Here is a 16,932-nt window from a genome sequence, read left to right on the forward strand (position 1 = left end):
CCAGAGTAGTGTTCACTGTGCAGGTAGATACAGATGTGAAGTCAGACGAGGTTGCTCAGAGCTTCATCCTGCTGAGTTTTGACTGGATCCAAGGACAGAGATCCCACGCCTCTCTGGTCCCTTTTTCAGTGTTTGACCACCTTCACCACAGAATTTTTTTCTCCTTGCATCTAGTCTCATATTCCTTTTCTGCAGTGTGTACCCACCACTTCCCTTCCTTTTGTTGTACACCACTGAGGAGAGTCTTTCTTGGTCCTCTGTAATCACCTCTTTGGCATCTGGAAGTAGAAGACAGTACCCCTGAGCCTTCTGTCCTTCAGGCTGAACAAACTTGATTCTCTGCCTCTTCTCGTACATCATGTTCTCTGTTCCTCTGCTGGACCAAGTCCACTTTGTTAGTGTCTTTTTTTTTTGGTGGGGTTTTTTGTCCTGAGGACCCCAAGACTGGATGCAGTGCTCCAGATGCCACCTCGTGAGTGCCAAATAGAGAGGGAGAACACTTTCTCACCCTGCTGGCTCTGCCCTTGCTCATGCAGCCCAGTGTAGGATTGGCTTTCCAACCTTGACTTATACCGTGGTGGAACTACAAGGCTCCTTTAATATCCACTTAATATGTATTTAGCACATAGGAAAATTGGAAATTACTTCAATTTCCCAAGGACAATTCCCCCTAAAAAGGACTTGTTGGAAGTTCTGCTGGCGGATTTGTTTTGTAACTAGGAGGCCCCCATAGCCCATTGGACTGATCCTGTGGGTGCTTCCTTTGAGGGAGGGAATAGCTACAGAGGATTTTGGAATATTCTTGCGGGACTGCAAGTTCGAGTCATAGGAGGAGGAAAAGCTGAGTCCTGTGTGTGTGCAGTGTAACACTTTCACTGAGCAGTGCGTCTGGAACTTTTGCTTCCTTTAGCGTTGAAGTGCCTAATGGGCACTGCTGAGCTCTCATGGGAAAAGTCATCTGGTTTCTGGTGACCCATCTCTAGTTCTCATTTGTCTTCAATTTAGCAGCTTTGGAGAGGAAAGCATAATCTGATTAATGTTGCTTGCTTCCCATAGCTGTTGTTGACTGCAGTATATTCTCTGGTGCTTCATCCTGCCTGGTGCTAAAGCACAGCGTAACTGCTAGTTTTGGTTCAGTTTCTGTGCAGACATTGCCAGAAGCATGAGACTTGAGTAATAATTCTTGTTTATTTTTAACTCTTGTTAAGCTCTCTGGATTCTGAGCTGACGTCTCTCTGCCAGTCTGTGCTGGAGGATTTCAACCTGTGCTTGTTCTACCTGCCCTCTCCTCCTAACCTGGGCTCAAGTAGTGAAGATGAAGAAGAGTATGAGAGCGGGTACTCCTTCCTTCCTGATCTCCTGATCTTTCGCATGGTCATCATCTGCCTTATGAGTGTTCACAGCCTCAAGAGGGCAGGTAACCAGTGCTTTAATGGAAATTTCATGATGAACATGCAGTACTGCAGTTAGGCTGGAGATGCTGTGTGAACTGGTGTTTGTGCTGTGGCCTAGTGCTTACCTCCTCCACTTCACTGTCTGGTTGCAGGTTCCAAGCAGTACAGCGCAGCCATTGCCTTCACGCTGGCCCTCTTCTCTCACCTGATAAATCACGTCAATATTCGCCTCCAGGCAGAGCTAGAAGAAGGGGAAAATCCCGTCCCAGCCTTTCAGAGTGATGGCGCAGGTAAGAGAACAGGCGTGGCAGCAGCTGGGTCTCCCCAGTTGCCTGCCTATAGGGCTGGCTTTTCCTTTCCTAATTTTCTGGGCGTGAGTTTGGTAGTGTAGTGCCTGAGTGAGGGTAGAGGCATCTTGATCTTTGACTGCTGGGCTGGAATCCCCAAAGCTGGATGATCTGCTGAACAGTCTCTGTTTGGATGCTCTTTGTGAGTATCAGAATCATCACAGGATGGACATGTTGCTTTCCTTGTAAGAAGTTTGCTTTCTGTGTTTCTTGGCAGCTCATTCATCACCTGCTTACCCCAGTCCGAGACTTTATTTTCTGTCTCTCTGTTTACTCTTCTTTACTGGCCTTTTTCCTCTTCCACTGAGGAGATGATCTTGGGTGAAAGACCTGGGCTGGGGTAGGCAAAGGGGGGCTGGGATAGGCAGAAGGGGGCTGAGGGAGGCAAAGGGGGGCTGGGATAGGCAGAAGGGGGCTGAGGGAGGCGAAGGGGGGCTGGGATAGGCAGAAGGGGGCTGAGGGAGGCAGAGGAGGGCTGAGGGAGACAGGCCCTTTCAGCATACCTCAGCTCTGCTTGGGCAAGGGCAGCACTTGAGTTTCTGGGGAATCCCATTGAGCAGAGAATAAAACTGCTGAATGTTTCCCCTGCCAACATTCTTTTTGCAATACCTCACTGAAGGCAGGGTGAGAGGGTTCCTGGTAAAAGCAACAATGAACAACCCCTCCCCTGCAGGTTTTGAAGCTGTCAGGGTGACTCAGGGTTGCTGGAAAGGCTGGGAGAATGTTGGTCAAGGAAGGGATTGGGTCAGGTCATTGCCTTGTTTGAGGGGTTGCTCTGACTGTAGAAAGATGGGGAGGAGAGTTAGAATTCATCTGTGTTTGGTGTTGGTTTAGCAGCATTCAGCACTAAGGCTGCCTGGTAACAGAGCAGCACAGCTTGGGCAGTAGGAATCACGGCTTCCCAGGGCTTCCCCAGGTGCCTTTAGAAAGTGAGTAGCTCTTCTGGGGTTGCCACTGCTTCTTCTGACACTGATGGAAGTGGTGGCTGAATTTTGCGGCCCTGGTGCCCCAGGCTCAGGGCTGACAAGCAGCAGCCTGTGGGAGGCATTGTGACTTTAGCTTGTGTTCTCCTTATAAATCCAGATGATCAGGAATCACGGGAGCCTGTGAACTCAATTGAGAAGGAAGCTGAAGCTGAGTTGGCCAATCATCAGCCCAGCGAGGAACAGCGGAAGAACAACTGCAAGAAAAGCAAGAAATACTCCCGGCTCTCCTGTCTGCGCCGCCGCCGCCACCCCCAGAAAGCGGATGAGAGCGACCTGAGCGAGGGCTTTGACTCTGATTCCAGCCAGGGCTCCATCAAGGGCAGCGATGGCTCAGAGAGTGGCTCAGAGAAGAGTGATGAGGAAGCAGAAGCTGCTTTTGATGTGGAGACAGACTCTGACATGAACAGCCAAGAGTCTCGGTCTGACTTGGAGGACATGGAGGATGAGCCGGGTGAGGAGGGAAGCAGCCGAGGCAAAAGTGGGCCCAAAGAGGCCTTAAAAAACTGTGTGGATGGCAGTGGGCTGGGGGACTCCAAGAGCCCAAGCATCTCTAAAACTGAGGCAGCAGATCCAGCAGTCAATGGGCCAGCTTCCCTGAGCACTAACGATGCAAGCATAGCCAGTAACCTGCAGGCCATGTCCACCCAGCTGTTCCAGACCAAACGCTGCTTTCGCTTGGCCCCCACGTTCAGCAACATCCTCCTGAAACCCAACAGTGAACCACCTGCCTTGAAGGACGGGACAGAGAGCAAGCCATGTGTCAACGGAGATCTGGAGAAGCCCAGCTTGGCAGAGCAAGGTAAGGGCCTTGTTATTGCAGTTTTAAGTAGAAAACTGCATGTTGTGGCAGTCTGTTTGCTAAATTCACCTTTTCTCATGGTGGGAGCTCTCCTTTGACCAGGTTTGGAGAACAAGGTTGCCCAAGTAATTGACAGGCCATGGGTTAGGCATTCCCTGAAGGAGAAGCTTTACTTTTACTGCCCAACATCCAGGAATATGGGCACTGAGCAGAGGCAACACCTGCAGCCAGCCAGGATTACCAGAATAGCTTCAGCTCCACAGACTAAACACTGAGCAGCTCAGATAATTACAAGGTCATAGGCTGGTTTGTTTGGAAAGGACTTCAAAGTTCATCTCATTCCACACCCCTGCCACAGGCAGGGATGCCTTCCACTAGACCATGTTGCTCCAAGCCCTGTCCAACTTGGCCTTGAGCACTTCCAGGGATGAGGTAGCCACAGCTTCTCTGGGCAACCTGTCCCAGGGCCTCACCACCCTCACAGGGAAAAATTTCTTCCGAATACCTCATCTGAATTTACCCTCCTTCAGCTTAAAGCCATTTTCCCTTGTCCTGTTCAGGCCCTTGTCCAAAGTCCCTCTCCATTTCTCTTGGAGCCCCTTTAGGCACTGGAAGGGGCTCTAAGGTCTCCCCAGAGCCTTCTCTTTTCCAGCTGAACACCCCCAGCTCTCCCAGCCTGTGTCCAGAGCAGAGGGGCTCCAGACCTGAGAGCATCTCTGTGGCCTCCTCTGGACTTGCTCCAGCAGCTCCACATCCTTCCTGTGCTGCAGGCCCCAGGGCTGGAGTCATCACTGCAGGGGGGGGGGTCTCACCTCAGCAGAGCAGAGGGGCAGAATTTCTTCCCTCAAGTGCTGCCCACACTGTGGGGATGAGCACAGCACAGCGTTGGCTTTCTGGGCTCCCAGTGCACATGACTGGGTCATGTTGAGCTTCTTGTCAACCCACACCCCTATGTCCTTCTCTTCTGGGCTGTTCTCCATCCATTCTCCCTCAGCCTGTGTTTCTGGGGGGTTGCTCCAAGGCACGTGCAGTACTTGCCCTTGGCCTTGCTGAACCACCTGGGGTTGGCACAGACCCAGCTCTCCAACCTGTCCAGGTCCCTCTGGTGCCGTCCCTTCCCTCCAGCCTGTGACTCCACCACACAACTCAGTGTTGTTGGCAAACTGGCTGAGAGTGCACTTGATCTCGCTGTCCATGTCACCAACAAGATGTTAAGAAGTGCTGGTCCCAATCCTGACTCCTGAGGATGCCACTCATCACTGCTCTCTACACTTGGACATCAAGCCATTGGTTGCAGCTCTTTGAGTGCTACATCCAGCCAATTCCTTGTCCACCAAGTGGTCCATCCATCAAATCCATATCTCTCCAGTTTAGAGACAAAGATGTCATGAGGGACAGTGCCAAATGCTCTGCACAAATCCAGGTAGATGATGTCAGTTGCTCTTCCCTCATCCCCCACTGCTCTAACCCCATTTATAGAAGGCCACTAAATTTGTCAGGCACTATTTGCCTTGGTGAAACCATGCTGGCTCCAGAGGATAATTCCAGCAGGTATTAAAGATTGGAATTATCTTCCTTTTTCCCATGTGAAATCTCTAATCAGACACTTACTAGGGCCTCTGGTGACAGACAGTGCAGATGCAGGGGAGGAAGTTCTCCCTAAGATGACAGCTTATCAACCTTGCAAAGCTCTCATAGGAGTTTATGTGTAAGATGTGACCTGGGTGCATGTGAGAGGTGTCAGGGTCCTCTCTGTGACCCCCTGAAAGTGCCTCACCAAGTGTCCCAGGCTGAACTCCCTGGAGATGCACAGCAGGTGGAGCTGCCATATCTCCATTACCACCGAACTTAAGACCGAGTGATGCTCTGGGCAAAAGCAGCTGGAAAGGGGGATCTGGTGCACTACAGGTATTGTTTGTATTTCAGATAAAACCACATGGGCCTGTTTGGTCTTGTTTGTCATTCCTTCTAGCTTTCCTGGAGCAAGGAAACATTCTGCAGCCTGTTGCCAAATCCATCTGGCCTGCAGCACTGGCAGGATTCAGGCTTTTCCTGGGCCAGAATTTGAAGGGGCAGTATTAGATCATGTCAGTATTGACTGGCTCCCAGCATTGCTTCATGGACACATGAAAGAGGTGGGGGTTAAAGGAAGAACCAAATGGGTTTTGATCTGTTTAACCCTTTTCCTCAGTGGGTTATCCAGATGTTGCAGCTCCAGGAACTGTGGCCACAATACCTTTACAGATGTAGAAAATGAGAGGTGGAATGAGTTCACTAACCCTTGGGGTTTTTTTAGGTTTGAGCTCTTCTCGGCTGTGCTGTTTCTAAACTGGTGTTTCGTGGTGTAGTACTGTCAGGGATGGGTTCTGAATAAATTACCCCCTCCCTTGTGATTCCAAGGGTTTATGGAATGCCCGTTGCTGTGTTAATAGGCAGCAATGGCAGCCCTTGAAATAAGGGGCTGTAGCAAAACATGTTGTTGATTCCCACCTGGACCTCAGGTCACGTGTGTCACGTGTGATTCCACTGGCAATGGCTTTGAGATCCTCAGCTTTGGAGAGTTACAGGATTGCAAAGAATATATTCAACATTTAAAATTCCTCAGGCCTGGGTCATAGGACAGCCCTGCCATTTCCTTCTCTTGCGTGGCCCAAAGGTGGGAGTGTGCTGGACTCATGGCCATCGCTGACTCTGTTCCCTGCAGGAACTGCCCTGCTCCTTGTGCAGGCACATGCTGCCCTGCTCTGTCAGCAAGTCTCTCAGAAGCTGCTGCAGGGGTTAAGGCATTTGTCAGACCTTCACAGGGAGATCTTAGTCCTCTTCTCCCAAGGAAGATGAAAATGCAGGAGTGATACATTCTGGTAACAGCACAGGGGACCGTGGTGGAAAAGGGACTGGTTTTATGAGGGTGTGTGAAGGCACCAGGTAGTTCAACACAACTCTTTACCAGCTCAGCGCTGTTCTGACACCATCAGGGCTTGGCATCTCAGGGGTTTTAACCCCTGCCATCCTGCACTTCCCTTTGTTTTCCAGATGATGTGTCTGACTCTGAGGAAAGCATTTCAAGTAACAGATCCTGCAGGAATGAGCGATCCCTTCAGGAGAAGCTGGAGATTGTGACCAACGAGGGGCTGCTGCTCACTGTCAAGGTGTTCCTGGACTGGCTGAGGACGAACACAGACCTCATCATCATGTGTGCTCAGGTGGGGATGGTGTCAGGGCTCCCTCCAAGGCTGTGTCTGGTCAGCTTCCCTGGACTGGGATGTGGAGGGCAGGTTGCAGCCACAGCCCCAGTCCCAGACAGAGGGTGATGTTACATCCCCCACCAACTGAATTAAGCTCACCTGGACTTAAGAAGGGTAGTGAGATTTACTCTTCATAAAGCATTCTGCAGGCTGTGAGGTGCTGGAAGGCTCAAGTGGCCTGGTTGTTGTGTACATCAGTCCTGACATTTTCTGTGGCCTTTTGTGTTCTTTTCCTGCAGAGTTCCCAGAGCCTGTGGAACAGGCTATCTGTGCTCCTGAACCTTCTGCCTTCTGCTGCAGACCTGCAGGAATCAGGTACTGGAGAAGGAAATGGCAATGTCATGTTTCACCAACCCTAGTCCTCAGTGATTCCCAGGGTGTGTGGGAGATCCCGGGGGACATATTTCCAAGGAGCAGTTTTTATAAGAACAATGGGAAGCAACACATGCACGTGTTGTTTTTTTTGTTAAAACACCGTTACAGTTAACTACTATCCCATAGATTTTAGAATCATAAAATCATGGAATATCCTGAGTTGGAAGGGACATCCCCCAGGGTTATCAAGTCCAACTCCTGGCCCCAACAAGACAACCCCAAAAATCACACACAAAAAACGTATTATATATGGCTGACAATATGCTGAAACACTGACACCAGCGTGTGAAAATCCTTGTGTGGCCAGCAGGAGTGAAATTCACTGCCAGGAGCAGAAGTAAGGCTGTGATTTTGTCACGGCAACCCTGGAAAATAGTTTTGCAGCTCCAGCTGCTCATGATGTGCCCTATGCCTCTTTGGGGCTGAACCTGAAGAACCCTGTGGTTCACAAGAAGCAAAGTTTAAACAGGGATGTTCGTCTGTTGGAAGGAGGGAGAAAGCTATCCCTCCAAATGGGAGAATTCCTGGAGTTGCTCAGCAAGCTGTTTGGGGCAGTTGCTCCTTATGTTTTGGGTGGCCTTTTGGTTCCTCCTTGAGTAGGTGCTCACAGGACATGTGCCATTAACACCTCTGCCAGTGACCGTTACAGATCATGTGCCTTAAAGCAGTTTTCCTCTTTGTCCCTTTACCTGTTATTTTGCTCTCCTTCCCATCCCTCCTCTTCAGGGCTGGCCCTGTGTGATGAAGTCAAGGACATCCTGAGTGAGGCTGAGCTCCCAGACCTGAAGGCCAGCCTCCTGCTCCCAGAAGATGTGGCCCTGCGCAATCTCCCCCCTCTGAAAAATGCACACAGGAGGTTTAACTTTGAGCAGGACCGGCCCATTTTCTCAGCAGTTGAGGAGGTGAGTTGGTATAAATCCTGGGAAAAAATCAGACCTGGATTGTTGTTTTATGTAGTTCCTTTTCCCAACACTGAGGGCCTGAGCAGAGGTTTAGGATGGGACTGCTGATGTTTCTCGAGGCTGTCTTGGGTTGGGGAAGCCCAGACTAATGGCACTCCTGAGCACTCTGGCCGGCTGTCAGCTTTCCTTCTGCCCCCTCCTGCAGTCTCTGACCTGAGATAGAAACATCCAGCAGAATTAGCAGTATAATAGCAGTTCCCGCCTTTTCCAAAAGTGTGAGCTGTGGGTCAGAGCTGGCTCAGGCTGCAGCCCCGTGGCCACTGACTGCCTGTTCTTCCTTGCAGTCTGTCGTGCGGATCTGCTGCATTCGGAGCTTCGGTCACTTCATTACCCACCTCCAGGGCAGCATCCTGCAGTTCAACTCGGAGCTTGGGATCTTCATCAGCATAGCACAGTCGGACCAAGACAACTTGCTGCACCAGGCCCAGGCCCAGTTTCACATGGTGAGTTGGCAGAGGTGGATGAATTTTCTGTGCTTGGCACAGTTTCTTGTAGGTTACTATTAGGTTGTAACTGTAATCACAGATCTTTGGGGGGAGATGACTGTTCTGCTCCTTAAACCTACTTTGGTGTCCCCTTTTCACCCTGGTTTTGGAAGTGTGTGCTAATGTCAGCTGGTGTGTTTCCTGCTAACTGATATGGAAGTTTGGTTTTGCAACTAGGCTGCAGAGGAAGCTCGTCGGAACAGGCTCATGAGAGACATGGCTCAGCTTCGGCTGCAGGTAGGAGATGCTGGTTCCAGCCTGAAAACCAGCAGGGTAGTGGCTGGAATGTCAGAAACTGGGAAGGGAAGGGGGAACTCTCTGCTCCCATCCTACACAGAGGCAGTAAATCCATTCTGAGTAGACTGAATTATAGAATATCTCAAGTTGGAAGGGACCCATTAGGTTCGTGGAGTCCAATTCCCTGCTCCTCACAGGGCTACCTAAAACTAAATGGAATGCCCAAGAGCATTGTCCAGGCACTCGTTGAGCTCTGGCAGACTTGGTGTCATGACCACTGCCTTGGGGAGCACGTTCCAGGGACCAGCCACCCTCTGGGGGAAGAAAGTTTTCCTAATGTCCAGCCTAAACTGTTCCCCTGATGCAGCAACGAAACTGCAAATGGAATAAACCATTTCCTTGTGTCCCATTGCTGGTCATGGGAAAGAGGAAATCAGCACCTCCCTGTTGCTGACCCCCATGAAGACAGGGTAGGCTGTGGTGGGGGATCACCCTCAGCCTTCTCTGCTCCAAGCTGAGCAGGCTGAGTAACCTCAGTGGCTCGAGCTTTCACCATCCTGGTCATTCTCCTCTGGACACTCCCTAATAGTTCAATGTCCTTCTTATATTGAGGTGCCCAAAACTGCTCCCAGTACTCGAGTTGGGGCCGCGCTGGGGCAGTGCAGAGTGGGACTGTCATCTCTCACTGACCCTCTGCTGCATCCAGCCCTCTGCTCCGTGTGCTGGGAGGTTGGAAGGGCCTGATGGAGCTTTGCAGGGTGAGTCTTGCCCTGTTTGATGGTTTGTTTCAGCATAAATATGAAGCCAGTGTCTCTGCATCTGTGTTTTCAGCTGGAGGTGTCTCAGCTGGAGGGAAGTCTCCAACAGCCCAAAGCACAGTCAGCCATGTCTCCTTACCTTGTCCCGGACACCCAGGCCCTTTGCCAGCACCTGGCCCTTGTCAAGCAGCTGGCCACCAGCGGGAGGTTCATAATCATCATCCCTCGCACAGGTATGGGGACTCCACGGCAGGTAACTGTGGCTGCCTGCCCCTGTCCCTTCCGTGCTGGGAGCAGACCTCAGGGGCCCGGGCAGTGGCTTTCCCTCTTCCTTGACTTCGGCTGGTGCAGCTGCAACACCATTTCCAAACACGTGTTTGGAATCCAACAGAGTGTGTTGGGGAACAGCTAGGGGGAGAGAGGTCCTGTTCCCCCTCTGCCTGCAGCCATGGCTGCTGTGCACCATGTGGAATGGGGAATACTTGACACCTCTGGATTAGTTTGCAGAAGTAGAACTGTAAGCAAGATGGTTTTCTTTCTTTTTTCTTCTTTTTTCTTAGTTATCGATGGCTTAGACTTCCTGAAAAAGGAGAACGCCGGTGCTCGGGACAGCATCCGGTACCTGGAGGCAGAGTTTAAAAAGGGAAACAGGTGAGAGGGGGAGAGGGATGTGATTTGCCCTTTCTTTTGGAATGAGTGGGATTTGAGGTGGAAGAAAACGTCAGTGGTGGGAGCAGGCTGTGCATCCCTTGGAGCAGAGCGAGGAGTGGGTCAAGGGAAAGCCAAGCTTCAGGAACAGGAAGGTGATGAAGTAGCAGGTTTGGCACCTGGTTCTCCAGGTGTGCTGGCAGTTGTTGCTCAACTGTGAAGTGCAGCTGCTTCTGAGGAACGGGGGAGTTGCATCTCTGTCGCTGTATGAACCAGAGCAGTGCCCTTTGCCACTGCACTGGGAGTGCTAGAAGAGCTGGACTGTGCCTCGGTGCTCTGCAGAAGCACAAAGAGCTGTGAGGACAAACTTTGAGGCCCATGTTGGGGCTGGTGGGCTTTGAGATGTGGTGCTGTGAGCAGGGATGATGGTGAGGCAGGGAGGTGATCAAAGGGATTCACAGGGGATTCCTTGGGCAGGCCTTTAGGTGTTATTTGGATTGGTAATAGCCAGTTAAAGGCCCTGAAGCACCTGGAGGAGCTGCTGTGGGGCACTGACTTTGGTCTGTGTGATGGTCTCCATGTGAGCTCAGAGACTCTGCTTCTCCTAGGTACATTCGTTGCCAGAAGGATGTTGGAAAGAGCTTTGAGAGGCATAAATTGAAGAGACAAGATTTAGATGCCTGGTAAGATTTCAGCATCTGGAGGTGTCTGAGCCTGGTTTCCAGCAGACAGGTGGCTTTGGGGAGAGGTGTTAGCACTGGAACCCATTACAGAACTTGTTCTATGTGAGTGTAGTGGGTTTACCCACCTGGACACACTAAAGCCATTCTCTCGCTCCCCTCTGCAACTGGACAGAGGAGAGAAAATATAACAAAAGATTCATGAGTTGAGATAAAGACCGAGAGAGATCACTTATAATCACTGTCACGGGCAAAACAGATTCAAAGTGGTGATATTCGTTAAATTTATTACTGACAGAATCAGAGCAGGAGAATGAGAAGTAAAATAAATCTTAAAAACGTCTTCCCCCCACCCTGCCCTCCTTCCAAGTTCTACCTCCTCCCCGCCCAGCGGCACAGGGAGGGGGGGAGTGGGGGCCACGGTTACTTGTTGTTTCTGCCACTGCGGTGGGTCCATCCTAGCTGGCATTGGCTCTGCTGGACATGGGGGAAGCTTCTGGCAGCTTCTCACAGAAGCCATCCCTGTAGCCCCCCCATAACCAAAACCTGGCCACACAAACCCAATACAGTGAGTAATGATGAAATTCCCTGAAGTTAGGGACATCCATCTGCATGTCTCACACCGAGTGCTTTTGCTCAGAAGAGTCTCAGAAAAGTCCTTCCCAAACAGGTGTGATCTTCCAACTAACTTTCCCCTCTGGTTTTCTTTTCCGGCAGGAATCTCTATAAAATACTGGACAGCTGCAAACAACTGACAGTGTCCCAAGGGAGTGGAGAGGACGACACCACAGGAATGGTCACCATCATCACAGGCTTCCAGCTGGAGGACCCAAGCACATTTTCTGTGCCCATGCAGGTCAGTAGCTCTTTCCTGGCTGAGCTGAGCTGTTCTGCTTCCTAGCAAGGGTAAAATATGAATGATTGACAAGATTTTTTTTTTTTAATGTTTTCTGCCTTTCTGCCTTGGCTAATAACTTCCCTGGGTTTCCCAAAGTTAGCTTGTAAGTTGAGATTCCTTTTTCCTTGAAAGTTCCTTGATTTGTCATGCTCTCATGGTACAGAGTATCCAGGAAGAGGTGAGAGAATTGAATTTCATGTCTATGCAGGCCTCTTGTGCCAGAGCAATGAGAATTGGGATGATTGGGCCTTCCAGCAATGCCAGACTGCTGGAGAGTCCCCAGTTTGGGAACAGCAGTTGTCTTGACAGGGCAAGGAAAAAAATAACTGCCTGTTTTGTCTGTGTTTGCTTGCAGTCTGCTATCCAGGCAGCCGCCAACGCCAGTGTAGAAATAAAAAATGTTCTGGAGTTCTACAAGCAGTGGAAAGAGATGGGCTGATGGTCAGAAAGGCATCAGGTTGGTGAACCTTTCTCTCCCCCTCTCGGAACGTGCAGCGTCTGAACGAAGGAAACAACAATCTGGGCGACACTTAGACACGAAGAAGCAGCAGCAGCAGCAACAGTAACAAAAATACCTACCCAAACGAATTAAAAAACAAAAAAAATCCAATGTGGGCACGCACACAGACACCCTCCACCTGCATCCCGACCAGATGGCTGTACAGCTCTGATGGCGCCAACTGCTCTGAGAGAGGCCCCTCGGCACCGCCGGGGCAGAGCTCTGCCCTTCTCCCAGTCGGCAGAGATGGGCGAGAGACGGGCAGTCCTTCATCCCCCTCCTTCCTCCAAAAGCTTGCTTGGCCAGCGGAAACAGGCCGGTGGTTCAGAGCGTGGACTTGGCTTCAGCGAAACCAAACCAGCGTGGCAGAAATGGAGCCCTCCGGCTTGGGAAAGAAGATCCAAAGAGTGTTTTGCTCTTGTTTGGCAATCTGGGGACAGGAAAGCGGATAGTCTTTTTTTTTCTTTTTTTTCCCCTCCTTTGAATTAATTTTTTTTCAAGGGGTTTTTTTCCTTTTAATTCTTAGGTTTTATATATATAAATAATATTAAAAAAAAAAACAGGAAAAAGAGGATTTCCCTTGGGGTTCTGGATACTCTTCCAGTGTCAGAGAGAAAAGGAAACAATTATGCTATTTAAAAGGGGGGGAAAGCTCTTAATATAATTTTTTTTGTCTTAGAACGAGCATATTTATTTCCTTTCCCAGTCCCCAATGGAGTGGGCTCAGTGCAAAGGGATGTGGGCCTGCAAGGAGAGAGCAGCCCCATGGTGCACATCCCCGGTCTCCCTACGAGCCACACACTTCATGAGCGACATGAGCTTGGCTGTGCTGCTCCAGGGAGGCCACAGGACTCTCTGCCTCTATCCCCAGTCTCTCCCACTTTGCTTCCAGCATTAGACCTTGGAGGAAAGGAGGAATCCAGCAGAGTGGCTGGAAGAGAGAGAAGAGCTGGGTGGTATTTAAACACCGATAAGGCTCAACCGCTTGGCTTGAGCACTGCAACCCTGAGATGGAGGGGACGTCTCCAAAGAACCCAACACCTCTTTTTTTGTCTTTTCTTTTTTCCCCCTTTTTTTCCCTAAATCTTGCAATGGGGTGTGGAGGAGGAAGGAGGATCTCAAAAGCCATTATCTTCTGCTGGTTGTTTGACGCACCACTGCTGCTATGTCATGCTAGAGAGGGCGGCAGAGCTGGAGCATTTGTGCCCCCCCTCTTCGTGTCCCTCAGGGCCGGCAGAGGCAGTGCCATGACTGCCACTGCCCAGGAGGACCAAGCTCACGGACCATTCCGTGCTTTTCGCGTCCCAGACGGGAGGGATGATGCTACCTGGACAGATGCTAGAAGAGCTGGTTCCCCAGATGACCCATGAGGGACCTCACAGACCTCCATCCCAACAGCATCTAACGCAACCTGTGTCTGACACGTCGTCACTCACCGGCGCTCGGTTGTGAAGTCGCGGGTTCCTCACAGGGCAGTGGGAGAGGGGCTGGGTGGCCTCTTTGTGCTCCCTCTGCCTCTGTGTGCCCATGGAACAGACGTCTCCACCCACATGAACCAGCAGCAGCTATGCAAGTACAAACCACTGGAGTCTTCTACCTGTGTGTGTTCTCACACGAGCCAGCCAGAAGCTGCTACAGCTGGGGCGTAACACGGGAAGGCAAGTCACATCCTCCAGTCTGTGTGGGCTCTGAGCACAGTGTGTTGTACTGCAAGGGCAGGATGTTCCTTGTTTTCAGGTAAAAACTAAGAATACCAGCACACGTCCCAGAGGATTCATTTCTTTTCCAGTTCCTGCTCCTCTGCAACGCAGCAGAGGGGAATGCCAAGCTCCACAGTTCAGCTGGATCCATCCCTGGAGGTTGGCAGGCGGGGGTGGGGGAGGGACAGGGGTTTCCCTACAGGATTTTCCGTTTTGCAGCTCTTCCTGAAACAAAGTGCTTTGCTTGGCTAAGCCAAGGAAAGGACATACACAGGACAGCAGGTCAAAGACTGGCTCACCTTGGAGTTCTTGGATATCTGAGATGGGCTGTGAAACTCACAGTCACTCTTCCCTCCAGTGGTGGTGTTTGTGTAGCTCATTATTTCTGTTTGATGGGGTGGGAAAAGAGAAGGGAATCACCTTGTGGGATGTGGTGGAAAGCAGAGGCATCACCCTCTGCACCTCAGCTGATATGCAGAGTGCTCTTGTAGTGAAACACTCCTTGTCTGGTGGGGGCCTGGCTCGAGGGCATGGTGGGCTCTGCTTTTTCCTGCTGATGGGGAACTCCCCTGATCCCGAGCACAGCAGAACCGTCTGGGAGTCAGCTGGGGCTGAGCCTGACTGTATGTGTCTCCTGAGAGCCCTCGCCGTCATCCCCCAGCCGCGCTTGGGGTTGGTGAAGAGCAACTGTAATCAGAGCAGTGAGGAGCTGGGGGTACTGCTCAGCTTTGTTCCAGGCTGGTCGTTCCCTTGGTCCCAGCTGGATCTGGAGGGGAGGGAAGAGCAGTGCAGGCAGAGCAGCAGCCCAGAGGGAATCCCTGTCTCACTGGTGGCAAGTGTCTCAGTTTGTGCATCTCCCAGAGCTGTGCAGGGTGGGAGCTGGGAGCCAAGTGCCATGGGGTCAGGGGCTGGGGCTGGAGGCTGGGGCTGGCACAGTGTCCTGGGTCACCAATGCCTCGTTTGGGCACAGGACACAGTTTAAGAACAAAAGTAAATAAACTCAATTTCTGTAACCAGAGTTTGTGGAGCGACCGTGAGCCCATGCAGGGCCACATGGCGAAAGCAGAGGCTATCCTTAGTAACTGCTCTTGTTCCCTGAGGGGTTGGTTTAATATTCCCTGAGGTTTTGTACACCTGGAGGGAAGGAAGAGCCCTTTGCCCTGCAATGGGGAATCCTGACTGCCCTGTGGCACCTTCCACCCTGGGCTGCATGGGGAGGGATCATGACCTTCTAAACGGGCACACGAAGGGTCCCTGTGCCACCCTCCTCCTCTCCGGAGTGCGTGGCTGTGGTTGAGGACCTGGTGAATGGTTTTGGGATGCATGTTCCCACTCAGATACATGGAGCTTAAAAAGCAGTAGACTCCAAAGCTCTGGAGCAGTGTGGCTGCAAAGCGGCCTCAGGGGGATGGCACGTGGGGTCCTCTGGCACACATGGTCTTCTGGGGGGCTCGATGTGTCATCTTTAGGGTTGGGGTAAAGGAAGGCACTTCTCAGCCCCCATCCCAGTGCTTGGGATGAGCTGGAGTTTCCTCCCTGGGGATAAATCGCACAGATCTGCTCTGTCCGAGGGCCTGTGCCTGTTTGCTCATCCTGGGATTTGGTGCATCATCCACACCCCAACAGTGGTGTCCCTGCCCTGGGGTGGTGGTCACTGATGCAGAGCAAACAGGACGGTCTGTGGGAGGCTCCATGTATCCTGTGGCTCCTGTGCACTGTGGTGGGGTCTCCCTCAGAAACCCCCCAGCCTGTGCATCCCAGCCAGAGCTGTGAGCTGCCTCACCACGAGAGCATCGGGCAGGATGGAGACTGTGCAGGCGCTGCCACAGCTCATCCCTGCAGTGCTACTCCTGCACTGACTCCAGGCTTGCCCAGACCAGATCCAAGCCAGTTCCATAGCACCCGCTGTGCTGGGAGGGAGGGCAAATGGAAAAACCATCTTGTGGGCCAAAACCAAGGTTTTTCATGTGGTTTTGTGTGTTTCTTGGGTTTGGTTTTCTCTTTGTTACCACCCAGTTGAGCTGTTGGGGGTTTTTGGGGTGACCTCATGCTGGGAGGACGTAGATCTGTGGTGGCTGAGGCTGGCTGGGCTGTCCTCACACCAGGGTGGACATGGCCGCTGGTGCTTGTTGGGCTTCTGCTCCGTGGTTTCATGGGCTGTTTGGAGCATCTCATTCCTCTGCTCCCATCCTTGCTGGGCTTGAGGCCACCTGCAGTGCCTCAGGTTTTCTCTTGCATCTTCAATTTAGGGTTCTTTTCCTTGTTGGCACGTGGCAGCGCTGGCCAGCCAGCTGGGGTGGGGACAGGGCGGGCTGGCACAGGGGCTGTGTCCCTGGCCCTGCCACTGGCAGCGAGGGGACTGTTGGTTTGAGGCAAGGGACAATCACCTCTCCTCAGCCCTCCTGTGGCACACGGGCCTGCAGAGCCAGGGGGTTTTGCTCTTGCTGGGGGACGAGGGGACACGGGGCCCAGCTGGGCGAGGAGGGGCTGGGGCTCGCAGCATGTGACAGTGGTCCGAACACATTGACTGGCTTAATAAAATATGAGATGTTTGTACCTCGTATCCTGTGGTCCTTCCCACACCATCCTGCCTTTCCTGTGCAGCCCCAGAGTTGACTGCATTCTCTGTCTCAGAATCTGCCCTCAGATGTGTGCTTTGCTGACCAAACTTTCTGCTTTTCAGGAAAAAAATACAGGTGGATCCTTCCTTGTCCTTCTGATGGAAATAGCATTTCCATTGCTGCCTCTGCAGTTTGGGATGAGTTCACCCTCTTTCCAGGATTCCACGTGCTGCTGCCACAGGAATACCTCCAATCCCAGCAGAAGAACCTGCTGTGGCTCGCTGGGCGCCTTCGCAGCTTGGTTTTAACAGGGGAGGGGGAAAGTGTAAATTTTTAAAATACGTAACTTTTCGGTGTC

The 16,932-nt window shown here is 51.7% G+C and overlaps 1 protein-coding gene across 2 annotated transcripts in view; it reads left to right on the plus strand.

Annotated features, from left to right (window-relative positions):
* Positions 1-16,569, plus strand: part of SMG5 (SMG5, nonsense mediated mRNA decay factor) — a 31,940-nt gene extending 15,371 nt beyond the window's left edge. For both annotated transcript variants that reach the window (XM_017808587.1, XM_017808588.1), the window contains 13 exons: positions 1,209-1,417; positions 1,547-1,684; positions 2,825-3,526; positions 6,560-6,729; positions 7,011-7,086; positions 7,873-8,048; positions 8,393-8,551; positions 8,771-8,830; positions 9,662-9,821; positions 10,149-10,239; positions 10,845-10,919; positions 11,634-11,772; positions 12,170-16,569. In XM_017808587.1, coding sequence (XP_017664076.1) covers positions 1,209-1,417; positions 1,547-1,684; positions 2,825-3,526; positions 6,560-6,729; positions 7,011-7,086; positions 7,873-8,048; positions 8,393-8,551; positions 8,771-8,830; positions 9,662-9,821; positions 10,149-10,239; positions 10,845-10,919; positions 11,634-11,772; positions 12,170-12,253 — 2,239 coding nt within the window. In that variant the 3' untranslated portion in view covers positions 12,254-16,569. The remainder of the gene's footprint in view (positions 1-1,208; positions 1,418-1,546; positions 1,685-2,824; positions 3,527-6,559; positions 6,730-7,010; positions 7,087-7,872; positions 8,049-8,392; positions 8,552-8,770; positions 8,831-9,661; positions 9,822-10,148; positions 10,240-10,844; positions 10,920-11,633; positions 11,773-12,169) is intronic.
* Positions 16,570-16,932: the final 363 nt, after the last annotated feature.

This window comes from Lepidothrix coronata, unplaced genomic scaffold (genome assembly GCF_001604755.1).
Source record: "Lepidothrix coronata isolate B3197 unplaced genomic scaffold, Lepidothrix_coronata-1.0 Scaffold23, whole genome shotgun sequence".
Classification (NCBI taxonomy): Eukaryota; Metazoa; Chordata; class Aves; order Passeriformes; family Pipridae; genus Lepidothrix; species Lepidothrix coronata.